Source organism: Eleutherodactylus coqui, chromosome 1, assembly GCF_035609145.1.
Source record: "Eleutherodactylus coqui strain aEleCoq1 chromosome 1, aEleCoq1.hap1, whole genome shotgun sequence".
NCBI lineage: Eukaryota > Metazoa > Chordata > Amphibia > Anura > Eleutherodactylidae > Eleutherodactylus > Eleutherodactylus coqui.
In genome coordinates, this window is record NC_089837.1 from 387,941,675 (window position 1) to 387,961,716 (window position 20,042).

At 41.6% G+C, this 20,042-nt stretch overlaps 1 protein-coding gene across 1 annotated transcript in view; it reads left to right on the forward strand.

Annotated features, from left to right (window-relative positions):
* GRTP1 (growth hormone regulated TBC protein 1) overlaps positions 1 to 19,122 on the forward strand; it is a 53,638-nt gene extending 34,516 nt beyond the window's left edge. The window contains exons 7-9 of the mRNA XM_066579676.1: positions 11,254 to 11,426; positions 13,798 to 13,983; positions 15,471 to 19,122. Coding sequence (XP_066435773.1) covers positions 11,254 to 11,426; positions 13,798 to 13,983; positions 15,471 to 15,557 — 446 coding nt within the window. The 3' untranslated portion in view covers positions 15,558 to 19,122. The remainder of the gene's footprint in view (positions 1 to 11,253; positions 11,427 to 13,797; positions 13,984 to 15,470) is intronic.
* Positions 19,123 to 20,042: the final 920 nt, after the last annotated feature.

Below are 20,042 nucleotides of genomic sequence, written 5' to 3' on the forward strand. Positions count from 1 at the left end.
CAAATTCTTTGTACTCAAAGGATATAATCTGCTCTCCAGTGACTTGCTCCCCTCTCCACATTGAGAACACAAATCGTTTATTACTGCAACTATTTTAAGCAGCTATGGAGTTTCAGTCACCCATGCTTTGTAAAAGAAGAAAAGAAAGCGTAAAGCATCTGATCCTTCCTTGCTCGGTCTTCTCCTTCTTGGTTGTAACTAAAATTGTTGCAGTACCGGAGCTCTGGCAGCCCGAGACGGAATGTGCTTGTTTAAAATAAGAATCTTAAAGTTAAACGGAAGTTTCACTTTAACAGCTTCCATTTTACTGTAATTCTATCTTACTATAGAGCACCTGTCAGGATAGCTCCACGCAATAAAATAACTGGAGTTTCATTTTAAGAATTTATTTTAAACTTGACTGGCTTAAGGCTCCTTTACAAGACCATCTTTTCAAATGATTCAAAGATTGCCAGTTTTAGTGATCGTTTTGCAGATTGCCAGTTTTAGTGATCGTTTTGCAGATTGACAGTTTTAGTGATCGTTTTGCAGATTGCCAGTTTTAGTGATCGTTTTGCAGATTGCCAGTTTATCAGCTTTATTTGCGTGCAAATGCTAGCATGTGGTCTGGACTTTGCACTCAGCTGCACTATCTTCCATGGGTGGCCTTGGGCTGTCAGATGAATACAATGTAATCAGCTTCTCCCGTGGAGAACACAGCATGCAGTCCCTGCTATCTCTTTCCGTCTTAAGTATGGATTTTATGCTCTCATAAAAATCGTTGAAGGATTGAAGCATTTACACACAATTCTCACTCAAAAGCTATCGTTTGAACAAATTTTGAGCGATAATCATTGTATGTAAATTGGCCTTTAACCTAGATAACTGTGTGATCAGTTGTTTGGAGATCCTACAAAATCCTATTCTATGAGATTCTGTGCAATACTGTTAAAATAAACTGATATAGCCCACCTACACATGAGTGGGTCTGATTCCGCATGCGGAATCCGTCCACCGCAGCAGTGGCGTCCGCGTGTACCTGCGTGTTTTTCCCTTGATCTGTACTCCAGATGGTCCGCACGGCTCACCGTCAGATGCGCAGTACAGATTTTTTTTTTTTTAAACTCCTGCTTTTGGGTGATGACACGGAATCCGCGACCTTTTTGCAATGTCAATTGCAGACAGGCTGCAGATCAGACTGCTTCCATTGACTTCAATGGAAGCCGTCTGCATAATCTGACGTGGACGCCCGCTCTGGATTCCACAATGCAAATCCGTCCGTGTGCGGCCATAGTGTCAACCTATTCCACAGCACTGTACTACTGTGTGTAAGGCCTTATTTGTCTTTGTTCCTTTTTTTGTAAACCGCTTTGAACAATAGAAGTTGGGGATCTGCTCGCCAGAGCTTCGAGACTGAGGAAATGTTGACAAGAGACCTGTGCTGCTTCTGTGCAATTGTCCGACCATGTCATATATAAATGGGGTATTCTACATAAAGTTGCATGAGCCAGTCACCAGCTGGTATATGTGAAGTGCATGTGGGGGATATAGTGAGATGGAGTGGATCAGGTTCTGAGGTAGAGTGTACAAGTAAGCGGGATAAATGGAAAGGAGTTGGATAAGGGAGTATGGTAGACCTCTCTAAAAAGATGTGTTTTTAGGGCACATGTAAAACTGAGCATTGGCACTTGACAGTCTGGGGTAGCGCGTTCCAGAGAACTGATGCAGCTTAGGAAAAATCTTGTAGATGGAAGTGGGTAGTTTGCATTAAAGAGGAACTTTAGTCTAAGGTCATTAGCAGAACGAAAAGCATGGGTAAGGTGATAGAGATGATGGAGGTTACATAGGGCAGTACAGCACTGGGAAGAACTTTATGGATGTTAAAGTTAATAGTTTGACTTGTTCTTTTATGTCAGGCAATCCATAAGATAACCTGATAATGGGAACAGTTATGAAAAATTGCACAGGACATATGTTGTGGGCATGTGAGCCATTTTGGCGAAAGGGGCTTGTATGAGAGCCTTGTCTGTTAATACATCACAATTTTTGACTAGGGTCATCTTAGTGGATTCGAGTACACCGTTCTGTTCCTATTAACCGGTAACCATTACCCTAGTACCCAGTAAAATGTTCAGATGACTTTGTACAAGGCAAACTGTAGCAACATTAGAGATTTAGAAATGAATGGTTTGTGAATTGCAACGGTGGGTTGCAATTCTGAAGACTGTCAAAATAAGGGACTTCCACTGTAGGCCGTGTAGAATATTGTGATTATCATGATTTTCACAGTATATGTTGCTGATGTTAATATTGTCATATGTACTATAAGCCCTACAGCACTACTCTTTTTAGTATTCATTTGAGTTTTTGCCACTTTGGCAGTAACATTGTGAAAAACCAACTTGGACAATTAACCAAAAATCATTGAGTATATTTATACACAGTGTAATGATCTTCTCGTAAAAGCTCATGTTTCACCATTGTGAGCAAGGGAAGAGGAGAGTGGCTGCAATTGTGCTGTAATACTATACAGGCAGTGGGGTGAGTGTCAGGTTCTACTGCTTCTACAGTACATGGAATGGGTAGTGTGATGATAGTTATACTTTCTCACTTGGAGAGGAACTTTTTGGGTTTGTTTTTTTTGTTTTTTTTTTTGTTCTTTTGCTGATAGTAGGAAATCCACTTGCTGTGGTTCTTACAGTAACACTACATTTCCTCTGAAACTATCTTGATATATGAAGTCCACGAAGTTATCCAAATATACAAACCCTGCATAAATATAAAATGACAAGTTGGTCTCAGCGACATCTGTATAAATGGTCAGTATTCAATTTGCATTTACTATGAAAAAGTAGTAAAGTTTTGATGCAGAACCACTAATATAAGAAAATGCCATTTCTTTTGGGATTTCTAATGAAAGCCCTATAATTTCTCTAGTAATTATTGGCAGCTGTTCCTGCAGTACTAAACCAGATCACGTCAGTATGGACAGCTGGCTAGACTGGAATCCTGAGCGGCGGACCCCACCGATCAGCTATTGATATCCTTTCCTGGGGATAGGTACATTCTCATAATACAATGAGGTGGGATGCTGCATCCAAAAAATAACATTTACCAAGATTCAGTTTTAGGCCTAGTGCCCACGGCCGTGAGGGGCTCCGCAAGCGGAATTCTGCAGTGGAGCCCGTCACGGTGCCCCCCCCCCCCCCCCAGAGACCCCATACTTACCTCCGCATGACGCTTCGCATAAGCTCTACTGCGCATAATGCGCCATCAGCGTTATGTGATGACCGCGTCACATGACACGCCCCCAGCGTCACATGACACGCCGGCCGCGTCATGTGACATGGCTGTCGGTAGGTGCGGAAGCATTTTCACGCTATCTTCCGCTGTGCTACAGCGGAAGATTGCTTGACGGATGGCTTCCATTGACTGCAATGGAAGCCGTCTGCACGTATGCCCGCGGCAAATAGAACATGCCGTGGGTGAGGACATGTGATTTCACAGTGCGGAATTCCGCACCATGAGCATTGTACTGCGGGGCAACGCGGCGGAAATCCGCCCGTGGGAATTAGCCCTTAGATTGGATTTAATAAAGTCCACAGCTGCATTGTACATATTTGAGACCACACACGCAGCCGAGCTAGAAGTCAGGACACTATCTCAAGGCTACAGTACTTAAAAGCAAGACAGACAAAACATAAACATGTAAATTGACAAAACAGTTTTGTGAGAATGGGCCATGGAGAGCTGTAATAATTACAGTCTATCATAAACACATGATGGTATAGCCAAGCAGCGGCACATGTGGCTCTGAATATGTAGCATCTTGGGGTCTGAGGACAGAGATATCTGTTCTGTCATTACTACGTGGAAAAAGAGAACAAGTGATGTCTCTTATAACTTTCCGATATTGTGTACTAAATGCACTCCATCTGTTTGTTCCTCAGTCTGAGCCCTTTCATGGCTTCGATAAAGCAGGATATGGTTTTGCAGTAGAGGGATATATGGGTCTATGGATGCGACGTGTATGTAAAGAATTGGACAATACGTGAAACTTGTAACTATTCAGGCGCCCCTTTGCTGGGAACATGGAATCCATTAATCACAGGGTTTTCTATTTATTTTTTTTTGTAGAAATTATCTTGTGCCGGACTTGTTTTGTGTCGAGGACTCTTGTAAACTGTCAGCTTATCAGTGTGTTCTCTGCCGAATCACATCCTGTCCTTCAAGTTCTTTTACAGGCCATTTAGAAGAGTGTTCACAGGAAAAAAAAAGATAGATATGTTCCCATAATTTGTGGAAAACCTTGTGGATGAATTTTTGTTTATTTTTTTTTAAATGTCAATTTTTTTTTTCCCTGAGTTGAGCTAAACCCTCTTCACGCCATAGTTGTGTCATGCATGCACACTTAGGCCTCCTTCCCACGAACGGATTTCCGCCGCGTAATTCGCGGCGAAAATCCGCTGCGTTGCCCGCAGCTATTAGGTTCTATTGAACCTAATAGCACAATGCTCACGATGCGTAATTCCACCGCGGAATTACGCACCGCGATTTCTCCCGTCCTCACCCGCAGCATGCTCTATTTTCTGCGGGTGAGGACGGGCTGTACGCACTGACGGCTTCCATTGCAGTCAATGGAAGCCGTCCGTTCACGCTATCTCCCGCTGTAACCAGCGGGAGATAGCGTGAAAAAACGCTTTCCCGCCCACCGCCGCGCGTCATATGACGCTGCCGGCCGCGTCACGTGACACGGCCGGCCGCGTCACGTGACACGCTCGGTGACGCGTCGGCGGTGGGCGGTGACGGGCGGTGACGCGGCGGCGGTGGGCGGGGAAGCGATTTCACGCTATCTCCCGCAGGTAAGTATAGGGGCTCTGGGGGGCGCCGTGACGGGCTTCACTGCGTAATATTACGCGGCGGACCCCGTCACGCTCGTGGGAAGGAGGCCTAAGAAGAGAAAAAATAAGTGAATCCTCTGGAATAACCTGGATTTCTACATTGACCACTAAGTAGATGCGATCTGATTCACCATTCTAGACTGGATCAACCCACATTTTATGTAGCATTTATTTTGCCTGTAACGTTTAACTGTTTGTGACCTCAGGACAAGAGTGGAGGCGAGGTGCTACACACAGCAAGGGTGGGCAGAGGCATTGCCAAGGAATGTCCTAAAGGAGTGCTGAATTAAGCTCTGCCCGTGAGCGTTCTGGCGGTGTGTTGCAGGGGGAACTGGTTGTGTCCATGGGTCAAACCCTGCAGAAGAGATGAGGCGATGCTTGTTTATGACAAGCTGCACATAGAAGTTATTGTCTTACTTCAGAGCGACAACCGGGTTACTTGAATTGCTGCAGCATCTCGCACTAACGCACCTTACAGACTTGCTGAAGTTACGTTTTTGTTAAGCACACCTGGATGTGGAGTGGGGTTCCTCCTCTCGATGGGAAAACAGCAGAATGAATTTTTTTTTTTTTTTAAGCACCTTAAGTAAACCTCCACAGTATAGGGAAAAAAAGTAACCTGTTGTTGCTTTCTCTAAGATTTAATTGGCAGAGCTTGCTTTAAAGTTATCTATATTAACCCTTTGCAATCCAATTTTGGATTCAGGGTTTCCTAGGGGGCTTTCTCTTTCTGTCATTATACAATGGCGCCATCTGTTGGCTAGAGGTAGTACTGTGGTATGGGACATGCTGGAGAGGCCCCCGACAACAGAGCAGCCAGTAATATACCCTGCTGGACATCTTCCAACATCAGAGCTGTACAGCCTTCAATCAGAAAGTCTTCAGATGTCAGACAGTGGATTGGAAAGGGTTAACTGCTGAACAGCAGTAATAAAATGGCTGTGTATATGGGACTTACAAATGCATCCTTGTTCTGCATTACACCTGAACCTACACCCCTCCGCTCAGTCAGTTTCCTGTAGTGCTTGGACGGTGCTCCCACCCATAAAATGGCATGGATTACTACAAAATATGTGGTCTTATCAGTTTCAATTTATCGATGCACTGTTGAACCCAATTAAGGTTAAGGTGGGGTCGATGGCCACTCCAAAAGGCATTTCTTTTAGGATGGATTCACACTAGCAGTTCTTTGGCACATCAGTTTTGTACAGTTTCCATTTGTGTAAAGTGAAGCCGATGAAAATGCTTTTTCCAAGTCTGCTGTTGACTTTGATCTCTTGTTCCAGTGTAGTAATAATAAAAAAACACCTGGCATGGAGATGAAAAAATTGATAAACAAATTCAAACTGCTTCATTTTCAATTCATTTCTTTTTTTTTTTTTAATTTTTTTTTATTTTTTTATTTTTTTACAACATTTTAAATACTGGAAAACAAAGCATTATTTCAGTATAGCCTATGGATTAATACAACCTCAAGTTACATTGTTGAAGTTTCAATGCATTTCTATGGCAAAGTAAACTGGAATATTTTCTTAGTTTTTGCTGTTCCCACAACGTAACAGCTAGATGTAATGCAAAAACGCTAGTGTGAAATGGGCCTTAACCATTTGTTGACTTGTGTGTTTTGAGTCGGTGTCTTGTTCGATCACCCAACATATCTTCAGCTTTAGATCATGAACTGCTGCCTTTATATTCTTCTGTGTAAAAAAAAAAAAATAAAAAGTTTGATACAACTTGGAATTTACGGTTTCCTCAATGATTGCAGACTGTAATGAGCAGAGCACCACTCTCCACTTACACAGAGGCTTTGATAGAACATTAACACAGGGCTCTAAGAGCCAGGATTCGGCCCCACCCCCCTGGATGACATGATCACTCGGATCGCCCAGAGCAGGAATTACATCTCCAAGGAGTTTTGAGTCTTCTTGAGGCTTCCCATGCCCTATATAAGCATTTGTAGCTGTGCCATAAGGTGTAATCGAGCGCAGGGACTCTGCAGCAGCTTTCACGCTACTTCTCCTAAAGAGTAACTGTCCTCCTGAATAGCCCTTCCAGACTGAGAAGCCTGAGCTGTTGTAGGGGTGCTGCAAGCTCTTGTTGCCCTGTTGGAGGTTGCCTGGAACTGCAAGGAATCACCAATTTGCTAAAAAGCCAGCCAAATTGGTGGTAATCGAAGAGCAATGATCTACAGAACTGCACAACAGAGACCACGACACAAGCCCTGTTACAAGTGACTTGCGTTCTGCTGGACTCAACTATAGACTAGCTGAACAAAGCGGAACAGCAACAAACTTTGTGAGGCCTTGAACCTAATAGTGGGTGTCCACACCGCTAGAGACAAAAGTTTTAATTTCATAAGTCTGTTGGATAGTTGTATATATGATTTTGAATTGTCACTTTTAGTCTGTGCTCCCAAGTCCATTAATGTATCACCTGCGGATACGGACTGAGAAAGGCACACAGGAGCGCGAGCCTATAGAGGCTTTATCCCAGAGTTCATAGATGGGATCGCCTATATACCCTACTGATCTTAACGAGGTTAACCCATAATATACAAACTGTCAATAATGCAATTCAAGGATCAGTACTGTAAATACCATAATTTACAGTTTGCTGACATTATTTCATTTTTTTTGTTGTCTAAAATGTAGCTGACCCTAGGATTAGCCAGCTGTAGTCCGTGTTGAGAAACGTTACCCTAATAAGTCACCTTTTGCTTTCTTGTTACGCTTTTCCAATGTAGTTAAACATTACATATATTTGTAACAGTTCTGCGTTGTTTCATGGGACCAGCATCAGGTACCATCTATCATGACAGTTGCAAGGCATCTAGATTCTAAGGCAGCAAACGAGCCCCAAGCATACGCCGCCCTCCAGCATCCTTCAGTGTTCTTCATGTATACTTTCTCCTCCAAAAGCTGTACCGCTGTGTGGCTGAGCGGTTACTCCTAAATGCTTTCACTTTATAATGGCACTTACAGTTAACCAGGGCACATCTAGCGGATCAGAAACTTCACAAACAGAGTTGTGGTAAAGGTGGCATCCAATGACAGTGCCATGTTTAAAGAAGCTCTACTTTCACATTGCATTTTTGGCTTTGCCCCCACTTTCTATCTTGCTTGCCAAAAAAAATGCATTAGTATGAAAACCGGGATTGAACCATAGGCTTTAATATGTGAAACCAAGACCATCTTGGTCTTCAGTTCACAAGGTTCCTGCCCCCATCAGTCCTTGTGTGGTTTTATTTTTTCTCTCCTTTTGCTGGATAGAAAAGGGTTCTCTGTATTTTCCAAGAGCTAGATGTAAAAAGCCTAACTGATCTCCGCAGTATGACCCTGTCTACAACCAACATTTTGTATAGAGGTTGCCTGGCCGTGTAGTTTTTTTATTTGCTTGTTTGCAATGTGTGGCTAAACTAAATTCAATTATCAGGGGCATCCCCACACTTATCATAATGGATAACATGTTTTCCATATTCTTGACTTGGCCAAGCAACTGGTGAGTAATATAATATTATATTTAATTATTTTTTATTTTATTTTATTTTTTATTTTTTTTTAAGTTCATCTCTTCATTACATTTACATTCTAGTTGGCCTGCGTCACATTTAAGGCTGAGGACTGGGATGAGTTAATGGTTATTTTATGTATGTCTGCTGCCCATTTACAGCTATATCTTGTTGTTTGGGGTGAGAGCTGATATTTAAAATGGAAAGCTAAAGTGAGAGGCTACAGTAAGTGTTTTTTACTCTTGACCCGTAAGGAGCATGTTATCTGCAAGTAAGGCATAAGCTCCAGGAAATAAGTAGTTTAAAGATTACTATTGTATTTCTGGCTACTACTGATCCTGAACTTTGCAGTAAGTAGATTACAAGTATTAGCAATGGAAGTGAACATCTTTTTTTGGCTTTGTGTTGTTAAGCTGCTAGTAACGAAGAACAAGGTCGCATGCTCATCATTGTGAACTGTGTAATAAGGATAATAGTAAAAGCCACTTTCAGTGTAGAGTCACTTTAGCAAGACTTCTTTACCCCATTCTTGTAAAGCAAATTCCATTGCATCTGCTTTTAAATGCAAGCAGGCTTGTTGAAATTTTCTCTGTGGGCTCATGCCCACGAGCGATGGGGGATATGCCTGCGGATTTACGCTGCGGGAGTACGGCAATTATAAACAATTGCCTGCGAGTGATCGCCGAATTCCGTGCAGATTTCCGCGGTCTCCATTAATGCTATATCAATGGAGACCTCTTGCGGCGTAAATCTGCATGTGAGCATTGGCAGGCAGAAAGCTATTAGGTTCAGTAGAGCCTAATAGCTATACAATTCATGCGTTTTTCCGCAGTGAGAAACGCATAGTGATTTACCTCCTTGGGCATTCACAGGCATGGCATTTTCCTGCAGCGGATTTTTGCCGTGGGAGAATACTAAAGTTTCCACGATTAACCTATCATTAACATCATTAATCGCAGTGATTTTCTGCTCGTGTACAACGGGCTGCGCTTTCCATAGTTCTCCTATGAAAAGCGTTCATTGTGTTATCCACGTGCGAATTCTCGACGCAGATAACGCAATGATATATCGCCCGTGGACAGGAGGCCTTATTTTTAAATTCAAAGGCTAAAAACAAGAATTATATCAATTCACTCACCAGAAGTTTATGCTTTAAAATATAAGATTCTATCCCCTTAAAGATTAGCAGAAAAACCTTTTCTTGTACTGTATAATATGCCATGCGATATGTTCAGATACATGACTGCATCGGCATATAACAATACCAGGCTGTGTTCCCTTTCTAGAAGGGTCAGTGCTGTTTCAGATTACTCCCGGTTAAAGGTCTGGCTTTCTGCTGGCTATGCTGTGTTTGGTTGGGTTGGGTTGGTTTGTTTGTCTTAATCTAGACTGTACTGCAGCAAAACAATGGTGACAGGATAACTACTTCATCCAATCCGTCTTGCATTTACTCAAAGATAAAATTTGGTCTGTATTTTAAAGCCTCTTGCAATGTGTCTTACATGATATATAACGCTCAAAGGCGTCCAGACCCCTCTTAAACTCATCAGATTTGCCATCCCCACGTCCTCAGGCAGAGAGTTCCATAGTCTTTCTCCTCTTACATTAAAGAACCCCCTTGTGTATCAGTTTAGAAACCTTCTTTCCTCTAGACGTAGAGGATGCTCCCTTGTTACAGTCCTGGGTACAAATAGATGATGGGAGAGATTGCTGTACTGACCCCTAATATATTTATACATAGTTATTGGGTCAACTCTCGAACGTCCTTTTTAGTTTTGATAAATAAAAAAATAAATAACCCCAGTTTTTGCTAACTTCTGTGGGTATTGTAGTCCACTCATTCCATTTATCACTTTAGTTTCCCACCTTTTGTACCCGCTCAAGCTCTATGTCCTTCTTTAGTACCAATGCCCAAAACTGTACACAATATTCCATGTGTGGTCTGACCAGTGACTTCTGAAGAGGAAAAACAATGTTCTCGTCATGTGCCCCTAGAACTCTTTTGATGCACTCTATGATACTGTTTGCCTTGGCAGCAGCTGTCTGACACTGGTTGCTCTAGTTAACTGAAATCCCCAAATCCTTTTCCATGTCAGTGTTTCCCATTTAGTGTGTAATGGTGACATGTATTTCCTCTACCCATGTGTATAATCTTACATTTATCGGTGTTAAATCTCATTTGCTACTTTTCTGGCCAAGCCCCCAACTCATCCAGATCCATTTGCATCCTCTTGTGTTAATTACTTTACATAGCTTTGTATCCTCTTCAAATATTGGTATTTTACTGCGCAATCCTTCTATAGTAACATAATATATTATGTTGGGCTGAAATACATATGTCCCATCCAGTTCGGCCTATTATTGCCCCCCCCCCCCCCCCCCCCAATGTTTATTTAGAGGAAGGCCAAAAAAAACAACAAAGGGGTAGAAGCCAATTTTTCCTCATTTTAATTTAAAGTAAAAAAAATCCTTCCTGACACCAATCTGGCAATTGGAATAATCCTGGATTGCCACCCTTCTGAAGTAATTGGTGCATGTAATAACATTTGTATTACATTTAACTTTCTAAATAAACTCGTATTGGGGTATGGCCACATGGGGCAGATTTCACAGCAAAATTCACATGTATTTATATACAGATTTACCATGAATTTATTATGGATCAATTGAAAGGGGTGAAATGTGTAGTGAATATTTACAGCATGGACTGCCACACACTTTTACATCATGTGGATGACATTTGGTAACATCTCATCCACTTTTCTGCTGCTCTAATTCTTCATCTAGAAAACTGAACTTAAATCCACAGCATAGGCACCCAGTTTGGCGGAGATAGAAATAATAAGTACACTTTTATTTTGTTAGACTATTACAGCCCTACAATGATGGGACTTAAAACTGACCAGGAGGTGCTTGGGGATTTGGTAAAGATGAAGATCCCAGCAGTAGCCGAGTTAATAGACAGACATGGTTTGATGTGGACACTTCTGGTTTCCCGCTGGTTTATTTGTCTCTTCATTGATATTCTTCCGGTAGAGGTAAGTGCACACGGTTACGGCTACCGCTAGATCTCAGGCTAGGCTTATGCTGACTTATTTTTCTGAAGTGGAAGTTAAGGGTGGGTTCTCACTGGTGTTTATCTGTTTTTAGCGGTTTATCTGTTTTGTTTTTGACGCAGAGAGGGCCCAATGGCCACGGACGTAAATTCCGCGGCTGGTTTTCCCGCAGAATTTCCACCGTGGCATGCTGTCATAGGATTGCCTTAGTTTAGGTAATCCTATGCCAACAGCCACATTTTGACCGCGTGAAAACTTGCGCGGTATTAAAATAACAGCATGTCCTATTTCTGTGCTCACACAGAAACGTCACCTCTGACGCACTGGCTCCGCTCTGCGCATGCGCAGCTGTGCGCCAACCGGCACATCGCATAGCGGAGGGAGAAGGTGCCGGATGGGTAAGTATGAGGTCACTGCTGTGGGCAAGAGGCCTAAATTAAACTGATCCACTTACACCATTGGTCTTTAAAAATAAAATTGAAAATCAAATGCTTTCCTCTTCCATTCCGTTAGGTTTCCGTTTTTAACCCCTTCACGTTCTAGCGTGTACAGTTCATCCTGGTGTATAGGGTTTGTAGAACTGGCAGCTGATCCCGCTCCATACATAATGGGTGCCTGAAACAGCGGCGACCAGCTTTCATGCTGATGGCATTTTAAAAAGGTTGAGCGTTGCAGTTTTCAATTCTGACAGGCGCATTTAAATGCCCCTATCAATGCTCAGGGAGTGTCAGATAAAATTGAGGTGCAGATTGGTTGTTATGGCAGCCTGGGCCATTCAGAAGGCCTCCAGGTCTGACACGACTGATTGTCTACCCTGTTGCCCTGAAAATAAGACAGGGTCTTATATTCATTTTCACTTTTTTTTTACATGTATAGCTGCCTGGACACTATTTTAAATGGACTTTTTAAATTAACTGTAACTAGGGCTCAATTTTGGAGTTGGGCTTATAGTTCAAGCCTTTTTAAAAAAATCCTGAAAAATCATTCTGCGTACTCAAAAATCCTGAAAAATCATGCTAGGGCTTACTTTAGGGGAAGATCTTATTTTCAGGGAACTGGTATCAACACCTGTGACACATATTAATAAACTACCTGTCAGAACATGTTATTTTTAATACCATAGTATTCCATTATACTGTATGAGCGATCATTGATTGCAACTGCATATCCCCTATGGGGACTAAAAAAAAGAACAAAATGTTGTAATAAACTTTTTCCCCATATTTATAATAAAATTCAAGCAAAGACCTTTACTATTGCTGCGTCCATAAAATTCTAATCAATCAAAGTAATGCACTATTTATCCTGCACAGTGAACATTGTCAGAATTCTGCCTTTTTTTCCCCCTTTGGTCACTTCTTGTCTCCAAGGAAAAAAATGTATCAAAAGGTCATATGAACTCTAAAATAGTGCCAATAGAAGCTACAAAACATCCCACAAAAATTGAGCCCTCACACAACTATATATAAACGGAAAACAGTTATGACTGTCAGAGGTTGGCGAAAGAATTGTTGTGTGAGCCCTGCACAGAAATGGGCATGCCGCGGTTTGTTTGCCGCGTGAGATTTCGCGTGGACAAACCGCAACCGTCTGCATAGGATTGCGTTTGTTTACACAATCCTATGCAGGCTTCCAGGAGCGGAAATCCTGCGGGAAATCCCGCCGCAGAATTTCCCCCCCGTCTGCAGGCGGCCAAAATGTGGTATTATTGTAATTTTATTTACACAGAGAATGAAGTTATGTTTTTTGCCACATTGTGTATAACTAAGGGATTGACGAGAGTAAGCAAGTAGCAGGAGGTATGAAGACTGAAGCATCCATATGATATCAATAGGAGGAAGCCCAGCTAGGGAGAAGGTCATCTTGCAGTGGATCCATGGTAAAACTTAAAATCACCTTAAAAATCGCCAAAGTCCAATTCAACCACCCCAGGTATTACATAGTGTAGAGTTTGGAAAACCCATTTAACATCTATCTGCCCCTTTAACGGATCTTCAGTCTAAAATTTATTGGTGGCAGTGGGGTGAAGAAATAATAATTAATAATAAGTTTAGATATTCTATTTCGTCACCCCACTGCCACCAATCAGGATTTATAAATTAAAAGACCACGTAACATCACCCAGTAGATGACCTGGTTATGTTACGGGTCACGCTACTTGCACTATGGTAAGTACATGCCTGAAATGTTCTCTGGGGGAAGCGCATAAATTAGAAAAAAAAAATTGAGCACCTCACTAAACCAAAGTCATAAGACTGAAAAGTGACTAGTGACCTTTCTTCAATTCTCTTAGACTCTCCAGTTCGCAGTATAACCGGTATGTTCTGTAAATGATTGGCTTTATACTCCACAGACCGTATTGCGCATCTGGGACTGTTTATTCTATGAAGGATCAAAGGTCTTGTTTCGTGTGGCCTTAACACTTATAAAGCACTACCAATCTTACATTTTGGAAGCCAAAAATTTTCCCGATGTGTGTGACAAGTTTAAAGACATAACAAAAGGACCGCTGGTTACAGAATGTCATCTCTTCATGCAGGTATGGGAAGAAGGTTGATGGGTTTTTTTTTTTGTTATGTAATACTAGTCACCAGTTACATTTTCAAAATCCCCTTCTTTCAAAGAGCTTTTATCCTTCCCCTCTAAATAACCTTTTTAGTACATTTTCTGAGGAATTGACCCTTTCCAATCCAATTTTGCTGCCACACACTCCCCAGGTCTTAGGCCGCATGTACACGGGCAGATTTGCATTGTGAAATCCGGAGCGGGCGTCCACCCGCCTCCGGATTTTGCAGCAATTCCAGCCCATAGCATTCTATGACGAGACTCGATTTCCTGTCCATGAGCAGAAACTGATTGCGATGTTCCACTCAAGGTGAAGAAATTGTGGCATACCGCGATTTTGAGTGGGCTATGAATGAACATCTTCCATTGAAGTCAATGGAAGCTATCCGTCTCGTGGCCATTTTGCAATAATCATTGCAGAATGGTCATTGGAACCTCTCTAGCGATGGCCGGCGTCATCTCTACTGCGCTTGTGCTCCGGCTGGCACATCTTCAACAGAGAAGGGGAGACGGCAGAGAGGTACGCTGCGAGATCCCATATGCATCAATGAATAGCTAGGGATGATTTTCAGGGAAGGACTTATATTTTAAACCCTTCCTTGAAAATCATGCTGCGGGGGTTGCCACAAAACCATTGCTTTCAATGGGGCCGGCAGCAGCGCCGACCCCATTGAAAGCAATGGGATAGCATCCTAGGCTTCTGCCACAGCTGTCACAGCTGTGGCAGAGGATTCCTTCATCCCTGTGGTCCCCGTGGGGATGAAGGAAACTCCTGTCACAGCTCTGGCAGAAGTCCGCAATATTCTCCCTGTTTTCAATGGGGCTAGCGCTGCTGCCGCTAGCCTTATAGAAGAGACTGAGCGAAATCGCAGCTTTTTTCTTGCGCTGCGGGGCAAGTGTTTTCACTCGCTCTCGCAGCACAAGAAATAAAAAACGCCTGTAAGTGTGAGCCCTTACAGAGACTTATTGAGCAGTATAGATGTGATTCAAATGGGTGTGAGGCAGTAAAACACTACTAGTTGCAGGTGTGTGCGTCTGATTCTCTTAGCTTCTCCTCTCCTTCTCCTCTTCATAGATGTCTATGGGCAGCATGTAGTTTGACCTGTCAGTAAGCTGTTAGTCCATCTTGTCTGCCAGCAAGGAGTACGTGAACAGTTTAGGAGGGAGGTGAGACAAGGAGCCTGATAAGTGGAGAAAGAATAATGGAGTGTATCCTTGGAGTCAGGTGGCACTCTTTACCACAGACTTGCTTCTCTCTTAGGTTTTTAATGTTCTGTGCACAGGCTCCATCCCATTTAGGTTCCTCTCTAATTTAGGTAATGCACTTAGGTATAATTGCATGGGAGCCAGATAGTGAAGGCTTAAACAAATCAAAAAGTTCAGATTAACCACTAAGAATTTTGCTCAGTTTGTTTCTAATTGAAGAGCTATAGTGATGAAGAAAATTTGTTTCTCTTTCAGAAAATTTTCACCGAACCTGGAAGTTTGTCAAGAAATACAATCTTTAAATTAAGAGAACATCACGCACAGTTACTGACTCAGGAATAATGGACATCAGGCAGTAACAACTGACACATTCCTTCAATATAATAATTGCACTGAAATGTAAAAATGACCATATATTAGTGAATCAAAAGCTAGAATGGCACCTAAAGGCCCATTCACGCGCAATGATTATCGCTCAAAATTCGCTCAAACGATGTCTTGAGTGATAATCGTTGCGTGTAATGCTAACCTCCTTTACTTTTCGTTGGTACAATGACTTTTAGGGGAGCATAAAATCCATCATTCGGCCGGAGAACTGATAGCAGGGACCGCACACAGTCTTCTCCACGGGGAGCACGGATTACATTGTGTTCAGCTCCCAGCCCCCTGGCAGAACAAAGGATCTGAATGCAGAGAACAGACCACCTGCTGTTCTCTGCAAACAGCTATGGGAGGCTCATTTATATGCAAATGAAGGTAATAAGCTGCTAATGGGCATTAGTGCCCATTAGCAGCTTATGCAAAACGATCACTAAAACTGTCAATCTCCCTAACTTTTGAACGAATTTGGAGTGATCATCTTTGCGTGTAAATGGGCCTTTAAGTTTAAAATTATTCTGTTATTTTTATCAGATAGTTATTATTTTCTAGCTTGCATGTTGACATTCTTGTATGCAGTTTACTTTGTTGTCTTTTGCAAAAGTGATCACAGGAAGTGCAGCCATATTAGTTGTCACTTTTACATATGCTGCCCAGAAACCAATGACAAAATCTCCATTGTTCTGTCTTTTGTTTGTACTAAACAGTGAAACAAATATGTGAATATCTTTACAGTAAATCTAATGTGCAAACCTTGGCTGTTGCTCTAACTTTACATTTGCTAAAATATGGTCAATTTTTTTTTTAAAACTTTTAATGGAAATCATCTTTTAAACAGAGGACGCTAACTGTTCTCACAGGCCACTGGCTTGCCTTTTTAAAGGAGTTGTGCCAAGATTACAACTCCTGTTCATATGTTTTTTTTAGGGCATTTGAAGGACATTGCTCTGCTCGGGACCCCCTTTTATGACCCTGAACTCTATGCTGTCCTTGTATTACAAGATGCCCATTCTTCTACATGACTATCCTGTCTTTCTACCATGGAAAGCCACAGTAGTAGCAGCTGTTTGCAGGGAGAAGGTACTGGGGCTATCAGCTGTTTGCCCAGAGTGCTGCATTCTGAAAGGGTTGTCTAAGACAGCCCTTTAGTGCTTTAAAGGTTATGGATGCTTTTTTTGGACCGTTTTATATGTATTTAAATGAAGGTATGTTGGGCTGCAAATCTTTGCAATGGTGTTTTGATTAAAAGACTTGAATGTGATTATTCTCAGTAAGAGAAACCAAGTACTCCTGTAAATATGATATATTTTTAATAGCTAACAAATACATGATATAGCAAGCTTTTGGATCCACTTGGAATCCTTCAGGCATAATAAAACCGATTTGGATGGGGCATACATAAATACAAATGTTCACACATAAAAGGGCACAGAAATTGGAGACTGAATTGTACTTAAAACCCTACCAGCCAGACAAGATGAGCAGAGAGGTTCATCATAATCCTTATCGGCTATCAGTCATGGCCGAACATGATTGCCTTCCAAGTGGGCTTAGCGGTGTGTCCGTAGATGTCCTACTGCAAAAGAACCTGCGGATCAAGAGTCAACGGTTTTCAAGTGGAAGACTGTCCCAACAAGGGTTGGCTTGATGATCTTTCCTCGTAATACGTTTTCTCACTTTCACCATCCATTTGTGCCTCTTTGAAATTGACAGTGCTGTTGGTAACGGCTGCCCCCGAAAATTGAGCGCTCAAGGGTCAGGGCTTTCCAGTTCTCAATGTCTATGCCACAGTTTTTACAGTTAGCTTTAAGTCCATCTTTCAAACTCTCTTGCTGTCCACCAACATCCCATTTTCTATTTTTGAGTTGAGAGTATAGTAATTGCTTTGGGAGACTGTAGTTGGGCATTCGCACAATGTGGCCAGTCCAGCGCAGTTGTTTTATTTCAGTATCAAGGTTAGCTTTTGTGGAGAGGTGGCTGCCAAGGTAGCGAAAATGGTCAACATTTTCCAACGTTACACCATTAAGCTGCATTTTTGGCATTGCAGAAGAATGTTGTTGACTGATAGAGTACTTTGGTTTTCTCGATGTTTAGTGAGAGGCCAAGCTTTTCGTATGCTTCTGCAAAGATGTTTAAAGTAGCTTGTAGATCTTCTGAATGAGCACAGACTACGTTCTCATCAGCATATTGGAGTGCGTCATGGATATCTGCAAAATGTTGGATTTCTTGAGCCTTTTTTAATCTACCAGATTTTCTTCAGTTCTCTGGTCTTTTTTTTGGACCTCAGCTTTTGTACTAGTGTAGATCTTTTTCTTTGCAACACAGTTGGTGTCTCTTTGCCATATTTGGAAGGCTTTCTTTTCTTATCGATTTTAGTTGTTGGATCTCGTTATCTTGTTCATCAAACCAGTCTTGATGTTTCCTAGTTTGGTACCTAATGATTCCTTTATAGACTGTATTAATGGTGATCTTCAGTTTATTCCAATGCTCCTCAACATTTTCAGGATATACTGCAGGTCTGAAGGAGAGTGAGAGAACACCGAGGCCTGTCACATCTTGGCACCAATGTACAGATCATAAAACTGTCACATTGCTTAGTAGTGAACTGACTTAAGTATTTACCTCTCTGCTCATCTTGTCTGGTATTGTTTTAAATACAAATCTGTCTTCGATTTTCTGTGCCCTTTCATGTGTCAATATTTGTATTTATGTATGCCCCATCTAAATCGTGGGTGTTTTTTGTTTTTTGTTTTTTTTTTTATGCCTGAAGGATTCTGAGAGAACCCGAAAGCTCGCTATAACGCCATGTATTTTTGTTTGCCATTAAAAGCTATCATATCTACAAGATTACTTGGTTTCTCTTACAAATCACATTTTGCGCTACTGGCTAACACCAAACCTTTTTTTCGTTTTATTAAAAGATTTTGCACCCTTTCTGGTTTCTGCAGCTTCTACATATCCCTGTATATAACAGCCTGCAGAAAGCATATCCTTTCAGATCAGTTAGTGTGCCTGACTGTTTGTTGGGATTGTTCTCGGTAAGAGAAACCATGTAATCTTGTAGATATGATACCCTTTTTAATGGCTAATAAAAATACTTGACTGTTTAATTTCTCACTCCTCTCCTGAAGTTATATCTGACCCCAACAAAGTATCCGTGTTTTCAGCCCTTCTCTCTCCTGAGCATTCTTAGATTTTATTTTGGTCATAAATCAGATGCCTAATCTAAAGGCAAAGTCAGTCTGAAACTATTATATAGTGATATGTACAAGCTGCAGAAGCCAAAATGTGCAATAGTTTTAATTAAACCCCAGTGCAAAAAATGATTTTAGCACAAAATACATTCAGGTAAAAATACATTGCTCCCAGAGGTGTCCGTAGCCTTTAAATGCTCCTTTTTGTACTGTAACTGGTAAACTGACCAATTTTTTTTTTTTTTTTTAAGAACTACAGATGCAACCAAAATAAACCTGTATAGTATACACTACCAGTCAAATCAGCTGTATTTTTAATAAAATATTTATTACTACTTGTTTTTGTTTTATGTAAAGTGAACGAGTTTTACAACACATTTAAAGGGCAACTTCAATGAATGTACTGGAGGAATAGCTACATAATGTGAAAAAAGCACCTAGTTGGTTCAAAGATATTTTATTGAGCATTTTTAATAAACAGATATACATTAGCAAAATGAAAAGGGGTTAACAGGGAGGCGTAAGGAGGGAGCGGGGGGAGGAAGGAAGGTAGTCGTGGACTATAATCAGTACTTTGGGTTCAATGGCAATGTATGAGTGGAACATCAAGAACATCTCCTGGAGCAGCCTCTATAGTCCAGTAATTCACCATTTTAACTCCTTCCCACATGACAGGAGCCCTCCATCTTCAGGTTTCGCTTCTCAGGGGAAAGCCTTAATTTACCACTCTCCCACTGAACACAGTTGAGAAATCTCTCTGTACTGAGGTGGGCTATATCTTTTTGATCTTCCCCCTATTGGTCTGGAATATCCAGGTCTCTCTCAATTATCCTGTAGAATTTCTTCGTGTGTTTCCTTCTCACATTAGTTCTCATTCATCCAAGATGAAATTCAAGGTTGGGGCCAAGGCAAACAAACATATAGCTGGCCCACCAGACACTTTGAACGCCATGGGGGAGTCACACCCGGGGTTGGACACGAGGGATGTAAGGGTGGGAACAGTCAGTGGCCCATGAATATGTCAAAAAAGCACCTAGTTGGAATCAAACTTTCTATGTGTAACGTGGATGTAAATAAGTGATTATGATATCAGAGCAAAAGGGTAATTTCCTGCCGAAAACTGACCCCTTGAAGTGAGGCTCTAGTACCCTGTTGTACCGCCTCTGGGTTGGATACTAGATGTGATACAATGTACTTTATTTAACAAAATATTTATTGGTTTTATGGTTCCAAAATATATCAATCAAGAATTGCA